This window comes from Lathamus discolor, chromosome 11, assembly GCF_037157495.1.
Source record: "Lathamus discolor isolate bLatDis1 chromosome 11, bLatDis1.hap1, whole genome shotgun sequence".
In the NCBI taxonomy this organism is placed as follows: domain Eukaryota; kingdom Metazoa; phylum Chordata; class Aves; order Psittaciformes; family Psittacidae; genus Lathamus; species Lathamus discolor.
In genome coordinates, this window is record NC_088894.1 from 9,082,559 (window position 1) to 9,105,738 (window position 23,180).

Consider the following 23,180-nt stretch of genomic DNA (forward strand, 5'->3'; position numbering starts at 1 on the left):
GATAATTAAGTAAATTATACCTTAAACATCGGTAGCTCACAAGTTGTAATCAGTAATTCAAACTCTGGGCAATTATGCAGATTGGGCTCAGGCTGGCGCTCGGACCTTTTCGCTTTTGCAAGGACTTTTGGGGAGTTTATTTCGCGCAGAAGCCGCCGAGCGGGGGGAGCTTGGGAGTTGCGCCCCCCCACGCCGACCTCGGCAAAGTCCTTCCATGCGTGGAGGTGAAAGTAACCCCCCCCAACTAATCCAACACGTGGTGGACTTTGGGGGGCAGCCTCTTTGCAGTGGGGTGTTAGGGGGTGTCCACGCGTGACCCCTTCTTCGCAGGTCAGGGCTGCGCAAGGAGCGCTCGGGGGCACTGAAGGGTGTTCGGTTCCGACTCCGCGCTGCCTCCTCAACTCCTCCGCGGGCGCGGAGAGCAACGCGGAAGGAGTGGCTTGAGGCTGCGCGCTCTCTCGTGAATGGCTGGCGGCCGCGGCTCCCGAGCCATCCCTGGGGAGGAGTTATGATAATCCTATTGCCATTAAGGGCGTCTGGGCAGGGAAAAAAACCCGAGTGACCATAAGCGCGGAGTTTTAGTCCGTCATCTGCCTTCATGCCTGCCAACTGAGCTCCGTCCGGGGGGCAGCTCCTCTTCCCCAGCGCCGACGTGGATTTACTGCCCGTGGGGGGGGGCTGAGCTCTCGTCTGTTTTCGGCACCACACACCTGGTTTGGACGCTGGACGCCATGTTGTGGAAGCTAGCAGATAACGTCAAGTATGAAGAGGACTGCGAGGTGAGAACCGTGGGGAGGGGCGGCACTAAGGAGGGGGGTCCGGCCTGGGGCAGCGCTGGGCTCCGCCGCCCCCCACCCTCTATCCCCTTCTGCCCCGGCTATCCCGCCGTCCCGCCGAGCGGGGTTTGACCCTTCCCGAGGACTCCCGGTTTGCGTTTCCATGTTTTCCTTTGGAGAGGCGAATCCTACTTCTCTAATTTTTGAACTCTGAAACAAAACCGGGTGAAAGCCCCGCCTGACAGAAGGGAGCTCCCCTCCCGCATCCCCCACCCGCCCGGCGGAGCTGCGCCTTCCGGGCTCGGGGTGTCCCTTTGAGCGGTCTGGAGGCACAAGCGGAGGGGCAGGAGGCAGCGGCAGGGGTACCGGTGCCGGCAGCCCCCAAGCGTGCTGGTGGAGCGCGGGACCAAGACCCCCAAACTCCTCAGCCCGGCGGCCCGGTCCGGATGGGCGAGTGCGGGACAGCCGGCCCGCAGGCAGCCGCTGCGGCGGGGCTGAGCCCGGCGCCGTCCTTCCTTCCCACGCTCCCCTCCGCGGGAGCGTTTCCCACCCCAGTGAGGCGCTCCCCGCCCGGGTTTTGATCTCTTCGAAAGCGGCCGTGGTCCTGGTCCGCCTGCTTGGCTCCTGCAGATTAGCTGCAGTCCCCGCTTCACGCTCCATTGGGACCCCATTCACCTCTTATTAACTAGCCCTGTTATTTTAATGACCGTGAAGCCAGAAGCTGCTAAATCCCTGGATCAGTTCAGTGTAGACATTTCAGCTCCTAACTGCTGAGATTTGGAATCGGGGGAGAAGCGGAGACGGGACGGCTGGAAGGGGACGCTGTCTTCCCCTCCTGCTGCCTTTTCTGAGCGGCTCCCGGGGCCTCGGGCGAGCGGAGGGGGGACACGGTACTGGGGCCTTCTCCCCAAGGGCGGCGGGTCCGCAGGTCCCGGCCCCGGAGTCTCCTCCCCAGCCGGGGCAGACTGGCGGGGAAATCGGGCAGCGTCTCTGATTTGAATTTGTCTTATTTTAATGATCCTCCCGATGACTTGCACAAGCGTGAGGGTTAGGCTGCTGTAGCCGCGGTGAGGATAGCACACAGAACTGGTTTGTAATCTCTTCCTGGGAGCGGGGCTGATTTATTTCGCGATGTGCCTTAAAAAGAGAAGGCTCCTGGGCAGGAACCGGGCTGCTCTTCGCTTCTCTCCTCTCCTTCCCCTGGACCGGCAAGTGCCTCCCCGCGGATCCGGGCCGTTGCCCGTCAGCCCCCCCCAGCTGACGGCCGGCTCCGCTCTCCCCCACCCCTCTGTGCTTTCCAGGACCGGCACGATGGGAGCAGCAACGGGAACCCGCGGCTCCCGCACCTCTCTGCAGTCAGCCAACACCTGTACAGCCCGGCTCCGCCGCTCTCCCACTCGGGCGCCTCCGACTTCCAGCCCCCTTACTTCCCCCCGCCGTACCAGCCGCTGCCTTACTCCCAGTCCAGCGACCCTTACTCTCACCTCGGGGACCCTTTCTCCATCAACCCACTGCACCAGCCGCCGCCGCCGCCCCCCAGCCAGCAGCAAAGCCCCTGGCCCAGCCGTCAGAGCCAGGACCCGCCCGGCCTCGCCCCCCACGGCCGCCCCGGCCTCGTCCCGCACCTCTCGGCGCTGGAGAGCGGCTCCGCCGGCGCCCGCAGGGAAACGTACCGCCGCTCCGAGCTGCTCCTGCCCCACGGGCACGGGCTGGATGCCTCCGCGCTGGCCGATAACCTGGGCCTGCACGACATGGCTCACCAGATGGAGGAGGTGCAGGTAAGGGTTCTGTATCCCCCTCCACCCCGCGGGACAGGCGCTGCCGGCATCCCGGACGCCCTGCGGCGGAGCCGGGCACCGTCCTCTTCTGCACCCTATCCCCGTCCTAGGAGCGAAACCCGCCTTTTCTCCTCGTCTGCTCTGAAAATGGGGACGCGAGGGATGGGGGTGTTCCCCGAAAGCCCCCGTCTCCTTTCCTCTCAGCTGTTCAAGGTGCGAAACTTTCTCCCCTTTCTCTTTCCAGAACGTGGAAGATCAACACTTACTAATGCATGACCAGACAGTCATTAGAAAAGGTCAGTAAGGTGGCACTGCAGTTTACTTTCCCTTGTCAATAGTTAAAAAGTTTAATGACGCACCGGTGAATTGACGCCTTATTATCTTCCAAAAGACAAATCCTTTCGGATCGGGAGGGAGGAGAAGTTTTTATTGCGCTCTAGCAGTCGCTGGATTTTTCTAACGCCATCCGGGGGAAGCGCCGGTGGGGACAAACCCTGGGCAGGGGGACCCCTGTCTTCCCCCTCGGAATAGCCCCTGCCCTTGTGTGCGGCCTTAATCGAAACCAGGACCTTGGATCAAATGTAATGCTGCCTTGGAGTACATGTGTAAAGGGACACGGGGCTGACTTTCGAGTTGTTTTGGTTTTGGTTGGGCTTTTTTGTTGCAGCAGTCGAAGACGGCTTTTTTTTTGGTTTTGTTTTTCTTTTGTTATTTTTTTTCCTTCAACTTCTTCACAAGACTGAAGAAGGCAACGAGATCGCTGGCATAAGCCTCCTCGGCTTTACCTTAATCGAAACTGCTTTGTAGCTGAGGTTTTAAGGAAGGAGAAAGACGCATTGACTCCATTTACAGCCATTTAGTGTTTTTCTTGTTCTCTTTTTTTTTTTTCCTTCCCTGCTTTTGTTTTTAAACAAATTTGTGCTTAAAAAAAATAAATAAATCGGTGGAAGTTTCCTGTGAAGACTTCAAACAAAAACCTGGCTGAGGAAAAGCAGAAGTGTTTGTCAGAGCGCTGATTGCTGCCTTTAGCTCATGGGAGAATAATTTCGTTGTCAGATGCACCACTGAAAAATCTTTCCCCCTCCGGGGAGCAGGGCCGACCTCGGCTCTTTAACCCTTTCTGATCGGTGCTGCCGCCAGGTTAACGGGTGAATACACCCGGGATGGAAAAGCTGGATGTGTGGCTCGCATCTTGCCAAGCCTTTTTGGTCCCTGTTTACTTAAAGGCTGAAGCCGTTAAGGAGCAACGTTTTACTTTCAGTTCTCCTCTATGCTCTATCCCTCTCTCCGCCGTGTGTCTGTTACGAATGTGTTTGGATTAAATTCCAAAGGCAGTTTCTTACATCTGCGTGTGCGTGGTGGAAGGTGAAGCCCAGCAGGAGTTGGGAGGCTTCTCCCTGCTCCAGCTCAGAAGGGTTTCTGGCAGCAGTGAAGGATGCTGATTTGGAGTCTGTAGTTGAATCGGGCTTTCTATGAGCATGGATTTGCTAACTTGCAGCGTGCTGCTCCAGAGACATGGGGGTTTGTGCGTTATTTAAACGTGTTCTTAGTTGCATTCGGCAGCTCCTTGAAATTTAGTGTGGCAAAATACGGCTGCTTGGGATTAGTTGTGGGGACCTTCTGGTCGCAGCTGAGCCCTGTGCTGCAGATAAATGCTGAGGATGGGGGGGGGGGGGGGGGGAGGCAGTGGTGTGAGCATTTAGCATAAAACGAAATCTCTCTTCTGGTCTTTTTTTGTGGAAAGGAAATTCACTTTCCTCTTCCTATTTCTCCCTTTTATAAAATACCTGTTTTTCCTCCTCGTCCCACAGGTCCCATTTCCTTAACGAAAAACAGTGCTCTGAGTCTTCCCTGCCAAAAGGATGGACTAATTGGAGTGGTCATAAACCCCAATGAAGTATTTTGTTCGGTTCCGGGCAGACTTTCCCTCCTGAGCTCCACATCGAAATACAAAGTGACAGTAGCAGAGGTGCAGAGGCGGCTCTCACCCCCCGAGTGCCTCAATGCCTCTTTGCTGGGAGGAGTACTCCGAAGGTAGGTAGGCTCCCGCTCCCCTCCCAGCCATCCCCATCCTGTCTATTGTCTGTGATTTTCCTTGTGCTTGTGCGAGCAGCCGGATTAGCATAACGAGGAGCTCAGAAAGCCTTGTAGCGAATTTCTGATTTTTAAGAAGCCCAGCAACACTGAATCCTAATGGGCTTTGGAAATAAAACTTCTTTGCACTTCTGCTACTTCTCGAGAAGTGCTATTAACAGCTCTGACAGCAATTCTTGTTCTGTTTGAAGTTGAATTTTGTCTCAAAAATGGCTCATGGAGCTTTCTTATTCCTGTGACAAACTCATTCCCCATGGAATGATTTTTGGATTAAATCTCCTGGTCTTGATTAATCGTTACAAGGACACTTTGTATGTCCTTTTCTGCATAGACTTAATTTGGCTTGTAATCATTCTACAGCTGTTTGCCTTGGTGCAGTTAGAAGCATTTTGATTTTGACTTCTGCTATATTTCATCCTGGCTGGTTTGTCGTAGGGCATTTAAAAACTAGGTCACTTGAAAAGAGCATGGTCTTTATTCCCTCCCAAGTAGAACCCTATTGAATGTCAGTAACTGGAATTTCTCATCTTTAAAAAGAAGTGTTCCCTGAAGATAAGTAAGGACTTTTTTTTTTTCCTCTCTTTAATTACAGAGCTAAATCTAAGAATGGTGGCAGATCATTAAGGGAAAAACTGGATAAAATTGGCTTGAATCTTCCTGCTGGTAGAAGGAAAGCTGCAAATGTGACACTATTGACATCTTTGGTGGAAGGTCAGTCTTGAATGTGTCTTTAAAATAAACTTTTTCCCTTGTGTATAGCTTTCATCTTCTAGGCAAAGCATGGAAAGGCTAGAAAGTTGATGAACATAATAAATAGAGAGGGTTTTGTTTGTTTTAAAGTGAGTACGATGGGGATTCTGCAGCAACTAACAGCTGGTATTGCCTTTGCAAGGTTCCTCTCCCCTTTTTCTCCTTTCAAATTCGGTTGCTATGCCCTTGGCCTCAGAGCCCTACCTCCACAAACCCAGCTGATGCTCCTCTTCCTCATGGCTGCATCGCAGGGATGCTGGCAAGGATGCAGTAACTCCTACATGCCAAGACATTCAAAATGCATCTTTGTCCAGTCAGTGTTTCTTGAGGTGGGGGGGGAGGGGGTATGTTGTTTCAGGTTTTGTGGGCAGGCACAGGCAAAAGGGGTTAAACTCATCACATTAGTGGGTTTAGTTCCTTACTGAGAAACTGTAAAAGTCTGGGCAGCTGACTCTAGCACCCGGCCCTACCTCAGAGGTGTCCTCAGCAGCTTTTCTAATAAACAAGCATATAAAGTGAGATTTATAGCTTCTGACTTCCTGATAAGAAACTGGAGCCCCTTTAATCTGTAACAAGTTATATGAACCCTCTATCAGCTAAGCTGACTTGAAGGCTGTATATGTATGTGTGTGGTTGTTTTGTGTTTCTGTTTAAAGCAGCTCCTGGTAGTGGTACAATTTAATAGGAATGGAAGCAGCAACTGGAAAGTTGAATAATGATCTAATACCTTACTGCTATTTCACTTCTACTTTAGCTAAGATAATATAGCAGCTTCCATTTAAAAACTTTGGAAGTTGGGCTTAAGAGAGCTTATGCGTGTGCATGTGTACACACGTACCTTACAGGTAATGCACTGGTCATGCCAATCTATTCTTTTAAGCCTGATCACACTGTCTTAATGGAAAAAAAAAAAAAGTGCTCTAGTTGCACCAGTTTCAATTCATATTCTATATGAAAATGCTTATCAGGGTTTAGAAAAGATTCTAAACTGGTAAACCTTTTATTATGTCAATGGAATATAGTTGCCAGGTTTTTTAAATCTCGGTGGGCTATGTGATCTAGCCTGACTTCTAGTCTTTGCTGCACGGTTGGTCTGGAGAGAGGTGGGAGTTTTGCTTTCTAGTTAGAGAGGCAAGAGAATGATAATATTTTTGTTGTTGTTGTAGTGGTCACCATATAGATATTTTTCCTTGATGCAAATTTACAAAGAAAGACTGATCTATCAATTAGAAAATAGTAAGGAGTGGTATGGTGGTAACAGCAGTGTCCCTTTCCAAATCGGGAGTATACCTCAAATTCACAGCACTTCCCTTAGCTCCATTGATCTCATTATAACAAATAGATGCTGCTAAACTTAATAAGCATGCCCTTTTGCCCACACCAGGTGAAGCTGTACATCTTGCTCGTGACTTTGGTTATGTATGTGAGACAGAGTTTCCTTCCAAAGCAGTGGCCGAATATCTAACTAGACCACACATGGGCCGTAATGAAATGGCAAACAGGAAGAATATGCTTCTTGCTGCAAAGTAAGTTTGGGGCTTGGACCTTTTATCTTCTTTTTAAAGATGCTTTTGTATGATCATGAGTACCTATGGCTGGAGGAATATAGTCCATTTTCATGTGTAACTTTAATCTGGGAATGTGTTTTATTTGTCTTTGGTTTGAATTCAACTATGACAACTTATTTTATCTGAACCAGTAATAATAGTAAAAACCCTGGATGATTACTCTAAAGCAGTTTGGACTAGTTCTGCCTTTTCATTTATTTTAACAGTAGCAAAAACACAAGGAAAAAGTCCTATATGCTTAAGGAAAAAATCTTTAGCTATATCTTTAAGGAAAAACTGTCCCTAAGTGTCCCAGGGTGGAGGGCCTGGAGAGAGGTGCAGCCTGGAAAAGTGAGGCAGTGTCAGGACTGGGAACAGGAGCTGGTTCACCCCCCTCTCTGTGTACATGCAGCCCAGAGGGGCACCTCCAAGGAGAGTTACTGGTGGGCATGCTGGATGCAATGGAAGCTCAGGACCTATGTCCTCACAACTGCTTCTGGCAGCATCGGCACACAAGTTTCTCTCATTGGCACTTAAGAGTTGCGGGTAGTCCCTTTTTGGGGAAGTTTGGCTGAAGTTCTTTATAGTTCAGTGAAAGCCAACCTCTGGTAGATGCGAAAAGTCATTGTGCTTAGCTAAATTCCTTCTACAAGCCTTGATGAAGAGGAAAGGCTAAGGGAGAGAAGATCTGTTATGGCTGTTCTGTTATGCAGTTGTAACTAAATAAACCATGCACTGGACAGGTCTTTGGTAGGAAATATCTGTGTTGAGTTATGCTTGTCTTAAACCAGTAGCTGGAGTGCTTGCTGCCTTCCCAGGCCGAGGTTTAACAAAGCCTTCAGTTCACAATCCTTTCTGGTCTGAGGTGTTGTCTGTTCTGGGGTCAATGTGATTCCTCGCTCTTGAAAGCACTCTCACTCTGCGAAAGGATCTGAGAAAAGCCTGTCTAAACTGTTGAATTGCCCTGACTTTGGGCTTCGATAAGGCACGAAGAACACACTCCTCCTGTTGTTGAACTAATTCAGCCTTCCTGAAAGAGACCTTATTTTACAAGATATATTCTATATAAAGGAATATTTATCAGAAATTCAGTTACATAGCATCTCTCTTTTGTATAGCTTGAACATCTTGCTTTTTACTGAGCCCTGCTCCTTCTGCTCCCAGTATTTTCGTTATTGGTTTTGTTATTGGCACTAATAACAAGAATCTCTCTGGAAGACGTTTGTGATTGACAAATTCTGATAAAGTGATTCTGTTAAGATTGCTCAGCTCCTGTGAAATCTCATCAAGGGGACAGATTTGCAAGCAGCAAACAACATATGCTTGAGCATTATTAACCATTCATGTTTTGCCAGGCATATGTGTTAGTGTTTGCAGGATCAGGGCCCAGGTCTCTCTTAAAGAGGGTGTATATGTATAATGTGCATAACTGACTTGAACATTCTATTGAGCTGCTTTAGTCTTTCTAAATCATTTAACTGCAGCTGTGGATGTTCTCATAGAAACTAGTCCTAAATTCCCACTCCCCCCTTGAAATCTAGAGCAAATGACACAGAGCCAGCCAGACACCAGAGGTGGAGAGATCATTTTGCGGAGTCTGGGGGGGTTTAGTGACATAAATATAACAGCAGGTTCATCAGGAACTGGTGTTAATAAATAGGCTTTAATTTTAGACACTGCTGCTGATGGAGTGATGAATTTCTCAAACCTCTTTAATTCCACAGAACTGCCAAATACTTGATATGGCTTTTCTGTTGGTTTTCTTTATTTATTTGCCTTTGCATAAATTCTCACCGTGGTGTAAAGTGTGATCACTTTGTGTCTTGCAGGCAGATCTGTAAGGAATTCACAGACCTCCTCACTCAGGACAGAACTCCTCTTGGAAACACGAGACCTAGTCCCATCTTGGACCCTGGCATCCAGGGCTGTTTGACTCATTTTAGCCTGATCACGCATGGCTTTGGGAGCGCTGCCATCTGTGCTGCCATGACATCCGTCCAGAACTACCTAAATGAAGCATTAAAAATAGCAGACAAAACATACATGAACGCTGGCGACCAGAGCCCTGCAGAAACCAACAAAACCATTGATAAAATGGATAAGCACAGGAAGTAAAAGGAGGGAAACCAGACTTTAAACTCTTCCTCCTAAGCACAGACTGGGATCTTCTTGCCAGGGGGAACGTAGAAATACGGTTTTTTGATTTTTTTTTTTTATTATGTTTTTTTTTCTTAAAGAAAAGAGGGAAAAAGGGTGGAAAAAAATTACATCTTATTCAGGATCATCACTCCTCCTGGATCCATGACACAAGTCTTTCTAAAAGCTGCAGTATCCCTTACCTCTGGAAGCAATTACCGGAAGATAAGTACTTGGTACAAGTGTCTTGAAATCCTTTGCTGTAAAAGTGGTGCTATAAAGGGGTTTTGATGGAAATATACAAAGAGATATATTTAGATTTCTTTTCCACATCTGAGTATCTAGTGGTGACCAGCTTCATGTATAGTTTTTAAGACGCAGATTTTAGATGGAAGCCTATTTGTTATCTGATACAATTTCAGGGTTTTATTCTCTCTAAATGCAACAGTAACAATAAAGCAGTATTAAACAATGATATATAGATTTATGTACATTAAAATTTTTTATAAACACCTGAAAATAGTAAGATTATTCTGTGGGGGTTTTTGTTTTGTTTAATTTTTGGTTTTTTTCCTCTTTATTTTCACGTTACCATAGGAGAGTACTAAAATCCTGCTCAACTTAAAAGTTATCTGGCGGCATTTGACATGCTGATTTTTTTAATGGGAATATTCAGGCTTCATTGCTGCAGCAATGTTGGCTGCAGTGAACCTTATCTTGATTTTATTCTGTTTTTTAAACGAGGAATAGCTCAGAATGAAACTGCTTTTAGGAAATTCTGTGTCTGAGGATATTGCAGCTTTATTGACATATTTATATTGTTTTTAAATTGGGGCGAGCTTGAAAGAATAGGCACATAACTCTTTTTTGAATATTTTCTTTTTTTGCCTATTAAGGCCAAAAACCTATTTCCAGGGAGGCTTTATGTGTATTAAGGGGAGCAGTGTGTTGAATGTAAATATTTATTTATGTGTAATTTAATCGGATTTGTAAATAATGGTGAACTTTTTAATACTTTTTTTGTTTTTATAAATGGGTTTCAAATGTTAATTTTGGTAAGTATTTCAAAGGTAATGGGTAAGCTAAACATATCTTTAGGTTTATGCACAGGTATGTTATACAGGGTATTTAAGACTTTTTAATATCTCAATTCTTGCCACTGAAGATTAGATTTAATCTGAGGTGTATGCTCACAAAGCAAAAATTTTGTGCATCATTCACCTGGTAACTGACTAGACATGCAAAATGAGTGTGTGAGTTAGTGTGTATGTGAATAATGGAGGTTCTGAACTCTCTTTACATTTGTAAATGTTCCCTATATAATTCTGATGTATATGATAACCATATAATAAAAGTATTCTGGATAGAAGCATGGAATGTTTTGTTAACTGGAACCACTTTTCTTCCCTTCCTATACTTCAGGAGTGTGGGGCGAGCAGCACTAGAGGACATTGTGTATTGAATCATAATTGCAGCACTTTGTTCAGATTAACAGAACAGAAATATGGAGCTGTTTGCCAGTAAAACTGATGGTTTCAATTAAACATGTATCTCCAAGAATCTTTTTTCTTAAGATGTCACTATCATGCAGGCTGCCTATTTAAACAAGCAGCTTAAACACAAACTGCAAGATTGATCTCGCCAGCTTTGTTTTCTGATGAATCTGAATTTATTGTCTCCTATGACAAACATTTGCAAAGTCCTGGGGTGTGAGATCTGATGGGTCTCTCATCTGGTTTCAGCCCAATTTTGCTGATTTGAGGAAGTTTACAGCATTTTGTAGAAAGTCCCCAGTGTGCTCTGTGTGGTAGTGGGGAGGCAGGATTTGAGGCTTTTGGTGGCATTTAATGCCTTAGATGTAAAATAGCCAAACAAACCCTCCTATGGGGAAAAGGTGGGCTGCTTCTTTTTTTTTTCCGGTGCTTTCTAAAAAGGCAAGACCATGAACCTGGGCTTCAGCTTGTTCTTGGCATTTGAGTACCAGATCTGTCAGGTGTGTAGTTAGGACAAACATTAGGAATGGTGATGCTGGACAATAACTGCGAGTAAGAATTTGGTTCAGGTTGTGGCAGTGCGTTTCTTTTGCAGACGTGGAGAAGAGGCAATATGTGCGATTTCTGAGGACTTGGTTTATAAATTCTTTTCATGTTCTTTTTTCCTTTAAAGGATAAAGGCGAACTACTGAAGGTGTGCAAGGGGAAGAAAGGGAAGCTCAAAGAAATGAACGAATGTATCGGTGGTGAGAAGGGAGAAAGCTAGGGTTTTTTTGAGCTGCAATCCGGTCCCCTTCTCTCCTAAAGAGGTGTGAAATTCCAGTCTTTGCATTTGTTAAGCTCACTGTAGCATTTGAGAAATACGCACTTTGGACCATCTGTAGACACGAGCTTAGCCAGGACATGTGATGTCTAACAGAACTTCTGAAATATATGAATTACATGGTTCTGTTGATATGTTTTTATTGATTATGTATATATACTCTATATATGTAAATATATACATATAGCATATATGTATAAATATGCTAGGTATGGGAAGAGCTTGTTTAGAGAATATGATGCTAGAGCTCTGTTTTTTGTTGGTGCTGTTTTCCTGTTTCTGCTGCTGTGCTGCTTATACAGCATATACAGTAAGATATTTCAGCTACCAGACAATGGAATCTTGCTTTTTATTAACGCATAAAAACCAGGCTCTGAAATAATTGCCCCTTGGGATAGGAAATAAGGATGTTTCCATTTATTCCTGCGTGCATTCAAGCAAAGCCAGTCAATTGTCTAATGTACTGACTCAGGTTCTATTTATATGTTTGGAACATTAGAAATGTTGAGTTTCCATTACCTTAATGCTTTTCCTCTACTGTATATTTTAGATGGTACGTTATTTTGAGGCTCAACTACCTTGTAAGCTGTGTCAGTAATATGAAACAAGACCAATGTCTTCTGTTAATATGAAACAAGACCAATGTCTTCTGCTCCATTCACTGAAGAGAACAGTAAAACTCTGACCTGAACTTGTCTGGCATCTGAGATTATTAATCTTAAAGAAAGCATTGCTAGGTTAGTAACTTCATGGGAAATCTAAAATGCACAAAGTTATCAGAACACACAGTTTGCTTTTTCCTGATGCTCTAATTTTCATTTTTTTTACTGCTTTTACATAGGCTATTCCTGGGCTGGCTGAAAGGTCTAAAGTCAGACTCCTGAAGTTCCATTTCTAATTTCCTTTAAAAGGGGAATATCCACATGATTGTCCAATCTTGTCCTTTTCCCCTCTCCCAGAAAAGTAATGGGTATGGTCTTTATATGACAGAGAATTACTTTAAGCTATTAGGATTTAAAAGTAAAAATTCTGCATTTGAAATGGGCCATATTTGTATTGCCCTTCTGTAAAGATGTTGTTTGATACATGAGCACAAAACAGCTGAATTCATGTCACTCGGTATAAAAATGGAAGAAGAAAATGTGTTGACCATCTCTTACCTGGCCATCGGAGGATGCCAGGGTCTGCCCCTGGCACTGCTGGAATCATAGCAGGCAGGAACGATGCTTCCTTCCACCCATGGCAGCTAAGGGCATGGCCTTTGGAATCCTATCACCTGACAGGCAGCCCGATAGGTACAAATAATTAATGACAAAGCTGATGATTATTCAAGACCCTGGCTCATGCAACCATCTGACTTCACAGCAGCATTGCTTTCAGTTTAAAAATAGTTTTTTCCCAGTGTTCGCAGCTTCAGAGAGAAAAAATGATGCAAAACTAGTAATATATACGAAAACGAGGAAAATGAATGAGCTTCTTAATAACTGATGTGAGTGAACTTCATCTTCGACTCTCTTTGCTTTCCTTTTTGCTCATTTCATTGTTATTTACAAACAGCTCATCTCCCCCTGCCTCTTGGCTGCAGCCTGACTGGTATCTGTTCCTCTGCTCCCTCAGACTTTTGCAATACGAATAAACCCAGCAATGCATCTTGAAAAGGGTCAAGCTCGCTGTGGTAGGCTGCTGTGCTTGTAGTTGTGTCACTTCTCTATTTTTTTTTTTTTCCCCATATGAGAGATTTAAGTGTATCCTTGTAGTTATTTTAGCCTAACAGTGTGCAGCCTTGGCCCTGGCCATGGGCTTGGGCTCCATTCTGGAACATGTTCTGCAATGAGAGCTTCATTATTTATCAAGGAAAAAAAGAAATAGGGTGCTGTTAAGATTTTGTCCTGAAACTGTTATTTCACTAAAAGAACATAGAATAGTAGAATAGTTAGGGTTGGAAAAGACCTTAAGATCAATGAGGTTAGAACACAATGTTAGGGACAAAGATGCTTCCCTCTCACAGAAAGTAAGTTTTGAAGTGTAATATGCTTCTGTTCATTGACGTTTGCAGATTTGCATGGGGAACGTAGAGCCTGTTTTGCTGAGCACTGGGGTTCTGCTGGGATGGCGACCCAGATCTGGTGGTGGTGAGCCATAGGATGCATATGGAACCATCCAACTGAGAATGGTTTCAACCCCAGGGTTGCTATCTCACAGCCAGAGATAACCATGTCCTTCAAAATCTGTGTTTTCCAAACCCGTTGCGGTCTGTCATAATGCTTCTACAGTGCCTGGCTATTGCTTCTGCCTGTTGCCTAACATCACAGTATCTAAGTAGCTCATGGATGACCAGCTCTGTCCAAATCACACAGGGCCTGCACTGAAACCGTATTTCTAACAAATTGTTATATTCTGTTCTGTATTATTTGCTCTTTCATTTTCACTTTCTCAGGGTTATATAAGCTTTCCTGGTTTCAGATGCCATTTTGCTTTCATTGGATATTCTCTAATGTCTTACAAGGATGTTCCAGCTGGTTTACATGTGCCATTGTTGTGTAATGGCTGGCTATAACTATTCCATTTTTCCTCTCTTTTGGCTGAACAGCCCTTTTTAACTGGTTCTTGTGAAGGCTTTGCTCACAGGCTACTACTGTTCCGTGAAGTAAAAATACTACGTGTTCCCTGAATATTCCAGTTAATCTACAGTTTTACCCATAATTTAAAATTGAAAATCTGTAACCATACAGTCACTTGCTCTCTCTGCCACAAAACCCAGATGTTTATTCATGAATATAGCAGAAATTTCACTCTGAACCACAGACAAAACAACAGAAGTAATCTTTTAGGTGAGTTTTAGTGTTTATATTTCCAAGGTGAATCAGCATAAAACAAGGGAAAAGTAGTTTAAGGGGATCTGAAAGGTAGTGCTCTTCAGCTGATCACTGCAATTAAAAATCATTTCTAGTTAATTGAAAGAGTTCTTCAGTAATAACAGAAAGTGGTCTAAAATGATGCCAGCTCCCTTGTTATAAAACATAGATGCTGAAGCATAGAGTTTGACTGCAGCTCTCTTGCAAGACTGTGCCCATGTGGGAGTCAGAACCTCATCCTGTTCCCCTTTTGCACCACATCAGCTCCTTAGAGAAAGACAAATCTCAAACCACACGAGCAGTGCAGATTTGGGGGCATGTTGAGTGTAATGCATTACTTTTTGCCTTTGTAAGGTAGTAAGATGCCCTTTAGGTTGTGTCAGGCTGTTGCACCTCTGCGTATTGCTGAAAGACCACAGACCTGAGGAAGCTACAAGGGCTGAAGGAAAGGACCTGTAGCCATGTGGTGCAGTCTGTAAGGATGATACTGAAGCTGAGCTGAGTGCTGGACTACGAGCTGGAGCAGCTGGGATGGAAGCACATGTGTTTTTGGCTCTGCAAGAGAAACAGTAATTAACCTCCAGGAGAGGGGTAGGGCACGTACCTGGGACCAGTAATTTTCTTCAGCTCTTGCAGCAAAATTTACCTGAGCTCATTTGTCAAGATTTGAATCCTTAAATCTATAACTCTAATTAATTAAGAATCTCTAATTACCCCAAAATGGTGCTCCGTATTTAAGGCTAAGGTGTGGTGAAACCCAGAGAAAACACAAGAGAAGCTGGAGGATGTTCAGAGCTGGAGATGCCAGGAAACCATTCTAATATCAAGGTGCATGTAGGTGCAAAGGAAGCTGGATGGCTCAATGTGTCAGTAAGACCTAGCAAAGGTCCTAAACTGCCAGAAGCCACTGTCCAGTATTTAGACATCTATCCTCACATGTCCTAAAAAGCAACCACCACCAAACCTCTTAGCAGGGGGTTCTTCAAACCAAAGCTGAGTAACCTTTGGCATTTAAGCCCAAATCTGGCTATTTTCTATATTCAGAAGCACATTAGACAAGGCTCTGATTCTTTGTGACCTCAAAGAAGAAACCCCAGTGGGGACAGTATTGGAAACATCAGTGCAGATGGATTCTGGCCCTCTCCTCATAAGATGAAAAAGCTCTTTCACAGTTGAGGTCTTATTAAGTCAAAAATTTATAGCTTTTTACTAGGCTGTAACCAGTTAATGTGACTCAGACAAAGATGTAATGTGAACAGAGGAATTACTTAGAGCTACCATTTTTGCCTTACTGCAGAGGTTCCTCTTTTCCAGACACCACACACAAGTTCCTAGAAGCCACAGCTGAAGCACATTTAAGAATTAGTCTATGAGCTCATTTGATGAAGTGAGGGGGATCAGCTGGGGTTTGGGCTGATTGGCTTCAGCAGTGCAGCAGACAGAGGTTTGAATCACTTCTTTCTGAGCAGTTCTGGGCTGTGGCTCCTTCCCTAGGACTTGCCAGCACCATCTCTTCAGCAAAGGTAAGGTTTCTTCTTCCTGATAACGGTGTGTACAGTGACTGCAGACAGGGTACATCTGCATGCGGATGAGATCGTTGTGAAAATGTTAAAGGAGGAGAAACATTATGCATGCTTCTATGTAAAGAGTAGGGTCACCCCTTAAGAGTCTCAAGTACTGTTTTCTAGTTCCAATGGTAAGGAATCTTTGTATTGTTTGGTAAATAAAAGCTTGTACTTAGTGGCTTTGTTTGGTGGAAGATAAAAAGTTGATAAGATCCTGGTAAGGCTGTTGTGAGGAACTCCTATTAGCTTCCCTGTGGAGAGTGTTTCTAGGGATTCACTCCAGAAAAACTACTAGACTGGGGGAAGGATTCAGAGTCATCAGTGATCTTCGTTAACGTTTGAAGTAAAAATGATCTCTGCCTGGTACTCTTGAGGTCTTCTGTAATTGTGGTGTTGAAAAGCAACAGAAGTGTAGCTAAGATCAATCCTTTTTTTGTATTTGCTGTGAGGTATTCAAGGCAGTGAATTGCATCAGAAAGGGAAAATGAGAATGAGTCGCTAGGTGCTAGCTAAAAGAGTGAGAGAAATGTGTTAAGTCAATTACAGGATTTCCTTTCCATTAATTTTTCCCAGGTAACTCAAGATGTGGGGTGGGGGGGAAGCTCTACTTTCTACTTTCCTCTATGATCAGGTGTTTGCATCGCTTCAAATAGCAGCCATCTGGGTTGGTCAGGGTTGATGTTCTCCTTTGCCGCTCTCTTGGAAACACCGATGTTTTCACTCCCTTTGGAAGCACCTTGCCCTTTGAGCCACTATGTGCAGGCAACGCCGGATGCAGAGATGCTCTGAACCCCGAGCGCATGGGGCCCTGAGAGGAGGGTGGGTCATGCCCAGCGCTCATGGGTGCTGACTCACAGCAGTGGGGGCCACCTACTGAATCAGTGCCCGGCTCTGGCAGCTCCTGGCTCGCTCCAGAGGTCTCACAGCCAGTGCAGCAGGCCCCAGCCTGTTGGGGCTGGGAGATCTAAGGAGATCACAGCCGGGGCCAGGGGTGATATGGCCGCAGGCCATCATCTTACATAAACCCCATACATTTGCATAATGTGTTTTACAAGATTAAAACTGAAGAAACTTTTCTTTCTTTTCTTTTTTTTTTTTTTAAAGGGGAAAAAAATAGGTGAAAGAGCTCCACAGAAATGCCATATCAGAAACCTATGGTTCCCAAAATGATTGTGTCAGTAATTGGGTTTGAAATGATTTCACGTCAAATTTGCAACTCTGTCATTGTGTACTTGGGGAAAACAACCCAGAGGTAGGACCATAAACAGAAAGTGAGCATTGGACCAGTGATGGGGAAACTCGTCCCTTTTGAAGAAGCTGTTTCTTCAAACCTGTTGGGTGCCACACACAGGAGAAAACCCTCCTTCCTCAGCAGGGCTGTGGCTTGGAGAGGGTTGCCAAAGCTTGTCGAGTCACAAACCCAAGGCGTTCTTACTTTGTTTAATTACAGTGGGTGACTCGGATGCTAACGCAGAGGTCAGTAAATGGCGTATGATCTCCAGCAGCACCTTACTGGCCAGTGCTGGCTCACTGGGAGGGAGTGGTTTTGTGCAAAGGCCACTGCATGGATCAGTCTGCTGATGACTTGTTGCCCAGCTGTACATGTCTCCTGCACTGGCCTTACTGTGGCCCATAAGAGCTAATCCAACACAAGTTTTTTAGTGGAAAAATATGCGGGGGGGGGGGGGGGGGAGGGATAAAAAACAGGGAACTGCAAGTCTTGGACATCGTCTCTGCTGTGATGCATTAGGAAATGCTGGTTGGTGCTTGTGAAAGTCTGATAAATATCCCAGAGTGCAGCTGTGGCTGTGGACATCCTTAGCTACAGCTGCTGCATCCAAAGAAAGTAGAGCAATTTGCCACTTTGGAAAGGGTGGAAGGCAAGACATGTCCTTTCTGGCTGGTTGTAAATGTGGAGTTGGACATTCAATCATCTGCTCCCCTTAAACTGTGAAACTTAGGGATAGGGGGGCTCCCAGGCTGTGGTAGGGCAGATGCTCAGCTCCCTCCCCGGAATGGCATGTCCAGGCTGGGCAGCAGAGCTGGCTGGAAGTTGTTTTCAGCTGTTGCTTAAGGAACTGGCTGTGATTTTAATAGCTGGTTTAACTGAACCAACCAAACTGCTTCCAGCACAGCTCTGTCCTTGAAGGTGATGAAGAGACTTGAATGAGAGGCAGTATTGGGTTTCCCGAGAGGCTTTGTTTTAGCAGGGTTTGGTTTACTAATCCCTTGCTCAACCACTCCCTGCAGGACTCCCAAAGTTGTGGTCTTTGGGTTTCCCTAGGACTTGGCAATGGTGTCTGTGGCTATGCCCATGTACATGGGTGTATTCGTATCTCTGTGCAGAGGGAAAGGCTGCTTGCTCTGGATGCAGGAGATATAAACTTCTGTTGTCTTGTTACAGTGAACTACATCCGAAGTATCTATGGTCAGGTTGAGCACATATTTAGGGCCCCTAACTGTTACCGAAATAAATAGCAATGAAATACCCAAGCACTTTGCAGATCAAGAAGACAAAGCAGCAGCTGCTTGCCATAGGAGAGCTGTGAAGGGTGTGAATGGGCCTGCGCTGTGGTCTTGAGGTCAAAGTGCCATGGACAGGAAATCTGTACTGTTAGCGTGAATACTGTAAAGTGATTGTACAAGGAACGAGGCTTGTATCTGGTGGAAGAAAAAATCCACTTTTTATCTATCTATCTATCTATCTATCTATCTATCTATCTATCTATCTATCTAATTTCTCTCTCTCTTCTCCTCTCCCCTTTCGCATCTTGTGAAATAAGACTCAAAATTACAAGTCAGAGAGGGAGAGGGAAATCTCCTGCCACGTACCAGGGTATTAACTTGGAAATGGGAAAAAAGAAAATATGCATATTGAACGAGAGGATTGCATGGAGGAGTAGCTCCATGTCTGTGCTAATATGGCTCATTTAACTTGCAACACTCTGTATATATGTTTTTCTGCTTCTTACCTCCCATTCTGCCCTAGGTTTTATTTACCTGTCTTTTGAAGTATGTCCCTGTACAGGTCCAGGATGGGCTTGTGTGACTCTACTGCTGTTAGCAGGATGATACAAGAAAAGCTGACTTTTCATGTTGCTCCTACATACAGTTCCCTAAATATGGCCTGGATCAGTGTGTGTTTAAGGGTGTTAGCACACCTTCCACCCAGGTGCAAATGGTTACTACATGATGTGCTGGAGCTGGGATGCTGTGGAATGTCCTCTCTCGGGACCTTAATGAGCCACATTACAATAACAAGTCAAGCAAGCCAGTCTGTGCTGTTGCTGCTGGGTGTGAGAGCTGATTCCTGGAGCTGGTGATTTGATGTCTGGCTGTTGAAAATCTCCTCTGTTGATTTTTGTGTCCTGCATTGATTTCTGAGGCTTGAAAAACCATCATATATAGGCAGCTCTGGGACTGTGTCCCAAGTACTTTGTAGACAAAAAAAGTTGTGGTTTCAAGCTTATAAAAAAGAAAAGTTTGAAGGAAAGAAGGTTCTTGTGTCTGAGGAAGAAACCTGAAAACTTATGGAACCTGAACTGGGCAAATCATGGGAAGTGCTAAACTTCTTTGTCTCCTCTTTTTGTTTTAATTACTACAAAAGGTGAGTGTTCCCTCTGGCATGTGCTGGCTGACCTTTACAGTAGAAGGGAAAGGTGTCAAAGAATGTACACCCTCCTCGAAGATATGTACCTAACTCCCACCCCGAGGCCCAGCCTCTTTATCCCATCAGGGTTAATATCCAGAGCCACCAGGCAAGTAGGAAATTGCATCCCTGAGGAGGAAAGAAGCTGAGGGTAAAATACACAACTGCTCTTCCAGGCTGTGCCGATGGCAGCCTGGCTGCAGTGGGACTGTTGCAAGGGCTTGCCAAGGGGAGACTTCCACAGTGTTTTCCAGCACAAGGAGCATGTGAGCATTTCTGGTGAGTCACTGCTGGGCTAGAATACTGCCTGGGTTGAACCATTTTGTAAGCCTCTGTAATATAGAGGTTATTCTTCCTGTTACTTCTCTTAGAAGCACTAACTTATTGTGACAGTGATGTTGCTGGCTGCTGCTATGAATCCAGCCTTCCTGGAGATGCAAAAATTGTGCTGTATCTGGGGTGAGATGTGCAGTCAGATTAATCCCTGCTCTGTTGTGAGCTGTTCTGAGTCATGTCAAAATGCAGTAACGCTCATGTTCAAGGGTTACAAACTGGGGAGGGATGTGACTGGGAGCCCCTTTTTGATTGCATTCCAGTGCTGGACTGCATCACCTTATGATACAAGAGGGTCACTTGTCTTGGTACACCTTTGTCTTTTCTATGCAGTCATGCATTTCTGATCCATGCTTCAACTTCCTGCCTCTTCAATGCAGCCCTTGTGCAACCCTTAGCATCTCAGCAGTTTTGCCACAGGACGGCTTCTCACTCTCAGAGTTGTGTGCTGGGTAGAATTCTGCCATTCTTGGGGTGCTTTGTGTTAAAGCATAGAAAGAACCAGTAGGAAGCCTGTGTCTTGTTCTTGCTCTCCCAGTAATGGTGAAACCAGGGCACTGTGCCCTCTGAACCACATCCCTCCACACTCTGTCCTTGGCAGAATGTTGTTCCCTGCCTTTGTTGGGAGAACACAGCCATATGTGCAGCAGGCAGGTGTCCTGCCTCCTCTCCTCGAAGCACCGGTGCAGTTTCTCATGTGCCATGACCGGGAGCTCATTAACGGCAGCTCTGCTTGGGGTCTGTGGTCCAGGGGCGGGGGCTGCCTGGCACAGAATGCCCCACATCTGATTATTTCCACACATTCCCCATGAAAACAGACGTTCCTTCCGCATGAGCTCCTCTTCCAGCTCTCAGCATTGAGGGCTGTCGGGATGGGTGTGTGTGTGGGAACTCTCTTGTTGCAAGCCTACATGGATATACAGCCATGTAGGTGCAGTCTGGTCTTCAAAGCAAGTAGGGAGCAAGTTCCGATAGATTCAGTTATAATTTCCCTTTCAGTCTGAGATTCTCTCATTGGAGAGATTAAAGCTTCTTGTGTGGCTTCTCAAAGCCTGTATTGCACTTGCTGTATGGGGTGTCCATGCCTGGGTGCTGGTGGTGAGGCTGCTTGCCTGAGGAGAGCTGTGTAGTGGCCCCATGCTGGTTCCTTAATGGCACCCCTGCAGGCACAGCTGAGTCTGTCACTGAAAACAGGTATAAGAAAGAGCAAAATGCTACTGGGAGTGAGGGGAAACAGTGTGAGAAACAGCCCTGCCATTGCCAAGCATGTGCCCAAGGTGCTGGAGTCAAGATCTCCTGTGGCCCATGAAGGACTTGGGATGAAGCAGGACACTCAGGCAAGAGCAGGTCTGCTCTGGAGCCAGGCTGAGAGCTGAGCTGGTTCAGCCTGGAGAAGAGAAGGCTCCTTAAAGGGAGACCTTAGAGCAGCTCCAGTGCCTGAAGGGGCTACAAGAAACCTGGCACAGGGTGCCCAGAGAAGCTGTGGCTGCCCCATCCCTGGCAGTGTTCAAGGCCAGGTTGGACAGGGCTTGGAGCAAGCTGCTCCAGTGGAAGGGGTCCCTGCCCATGGCAGGGGTTGGAGCTGGATGAGCTTTAAAGTCCCTTCCAACCCAAATCATTCTAGCACTCTGAAATATGTGAGGGGGAGGATTCTTGTTCCTCATGCCCTCCCTGCATCTCAGGGTGATGGGTAGGAGGTGAAGGAGTGAGATTGAGCCTGAAAAGAAGAGGTGAATGAGGTGGTGTTTTAATTTTGCCTTTGTTTCTTACCATCCAAATCTATTTGGATTGGCAATACATTAAATTAGTTTTCCCCAAATCAAGTCTGGCTTTGCTCATGACAGTTACTGGTATGGGCTTTGCTCATGACAGTTACTGGTATGGACTCTCCCTAGTTTTTATCTTGAACCATTAACTTTTTCACCTTATTTCTCTCTTGTTGCGAGGGGTGAAACAGCAGCTGGGTGGCTGGCTGGCTGTAGTCCGGAGTTAACCCACTACACTTGCACGCACTCTTTTCACCCAAGGCTTATGCTATAGCCTTGATTTTATTTTATTTTATTTTATTTTACTTTTTTAAATCACAAACTTTCTTTTCTGTTGTAAACCTGATCTGCACAGACCAGTAATACAGCAGGAGCTCCCCAGGTCAACTCTTCAGTCAGTGGGGAGTATTGCAGCTGAAACGGATGGGCTGGGTTTCAGGCTCTGGATTCCCTGGGCTGTGAGGATTATGAAGGCTCATTGTAATCTCCTACAGCCTAGCTGCAGATTTTCCTCAAATTTGTGAGCAACATACTTGAAAGCTTTAGCAATAGCTAAAAGTCAGAGCTTAAAAATATAGATGTTAACTAGGACTTTGTGTGCTTGTGATGGCTCCATGTGCAACTGTAAAAAACTATGTGCAGTGAATGTACACTGCACCCCCTGCTCTGCATGCACCGGTCTGAATAGTTGGATTAATTCTTAAAATGTGCATCAAACTCCTTCCCCTTTGCTTGGTTTTACTGTAACTGACAAAGCTGCCTGACTCAAGCAATTCTGAGAAGCATTTCAGAAATCTAATGCTTAAGATTTCACTGTGGATTTTTGGCTTCAAAGTGATTTTGTTATGTCCTCAGAGCCTGGTTAAATCCTTAGTTATAATGATTGCACACTGAAGGGTGCTGTTACATAGAAATGTGTCCCATAATGGCTTCGTTGCTGTGGAAAATCCGATGTTATTTGGTCATTCCCTACGAGTTCCCTAAGCCATCAAGACATTTGCCTCAAGGCTATAAACACAAAGCTACAGGCAAAACCCTCTGGACATAATGAGTGGGCATTTATGCAGAACTAAAAACTGGAACAGCTGAGCAGTAGATCTATGAATAGCAAGCATGCCTCTAAGCACAAAAGACATCATTCTGCAATAAAGGGGTTTATAATGGTTCTGACATCTTGTATGTCAAGATCATGCTACGTTGTTGTAACTTTTTTTTTATGTTTATTTGTTTGAACCACGTTCCTTAAGTAAGGTTTGAGTAATTAAAGGGTGTGAAGGAAACCCTATAGCTTCGGTAAGAACAAAAATTGGGCAACTGACACTTCTGGCAAGATCCATCATTTCGATCATGCTTGCTAGGGAACAAGCTTATTGCTCCTGTGCTGTTTGTATCCCCAGTTCCACCCTTCAGGATTTCTTAGGGGTTTCTCTTGTATCAGCAGCTCTAAAAGGCTTTAACCTAATGTATCTTCTGATGGAAATGCAAAGGTTGGACTAAGCATAAACTACAGGGTAAGGGAGTCAGGCAATACAAAGGAGGGTAATAAAATTCAGAGTGATTTGGATCAACAGGGAGCTGGAGGAGCTTAATGTTGGGAAATGTACTGCAGCAAGGT

At 45.4% G+C, this 23,180-nt stretch overlaps 1 protein-coding gene and 1 long non-coding RNA gene across 3 annotated transcripts in view; both read left to right on the forward strand.

Annotated features, from left to right (window-relative positions):
• Nucleotides 1-207: 207 nt before the first annotated feature.
• Nucleotides 208-10,627, forward strand: TFAP2C (transcription factor AP-2 gamma). Its single transcript, XM_065691672.1, has 7 exons — nt 208-779; nt 2,078-2,554; nt 2,799-2,850; nt 4,366-4,588; nt 5,241-5,359; nt 6,783-6,924; nt 8,775-10,627. The coding sequence occupies exons 1-7, from the start codon at nt 732-734 to the stop codon at nt 9,058-9,060; spliced, it is 1,347 nt and encodes a 448-aa protein (XP_065547744.1). The 5' UTR covers nt 208-731; the 3' UTR covers nt 9,061-10,627.
• A 5,031-nt stretch (nt 10,628-15,658) lies between these two features.
• Nucleotides 15,659-23,180, forward strand: part of LOC136020456 (uncharacterized) — a 175,074-nt gene continuing 167,552 nt past the window's right edge. For both annotated transcript variants that reach the window (XR_010615337.1, XR_010615336.1), the window contains exon 1: nt 15,659-15,775. This is a non-coding gene — a long non-coding RNA (uncharacterized LOC136020456). The remainder of the gene's footprint in view (nt 15,776-23,180) is intronic.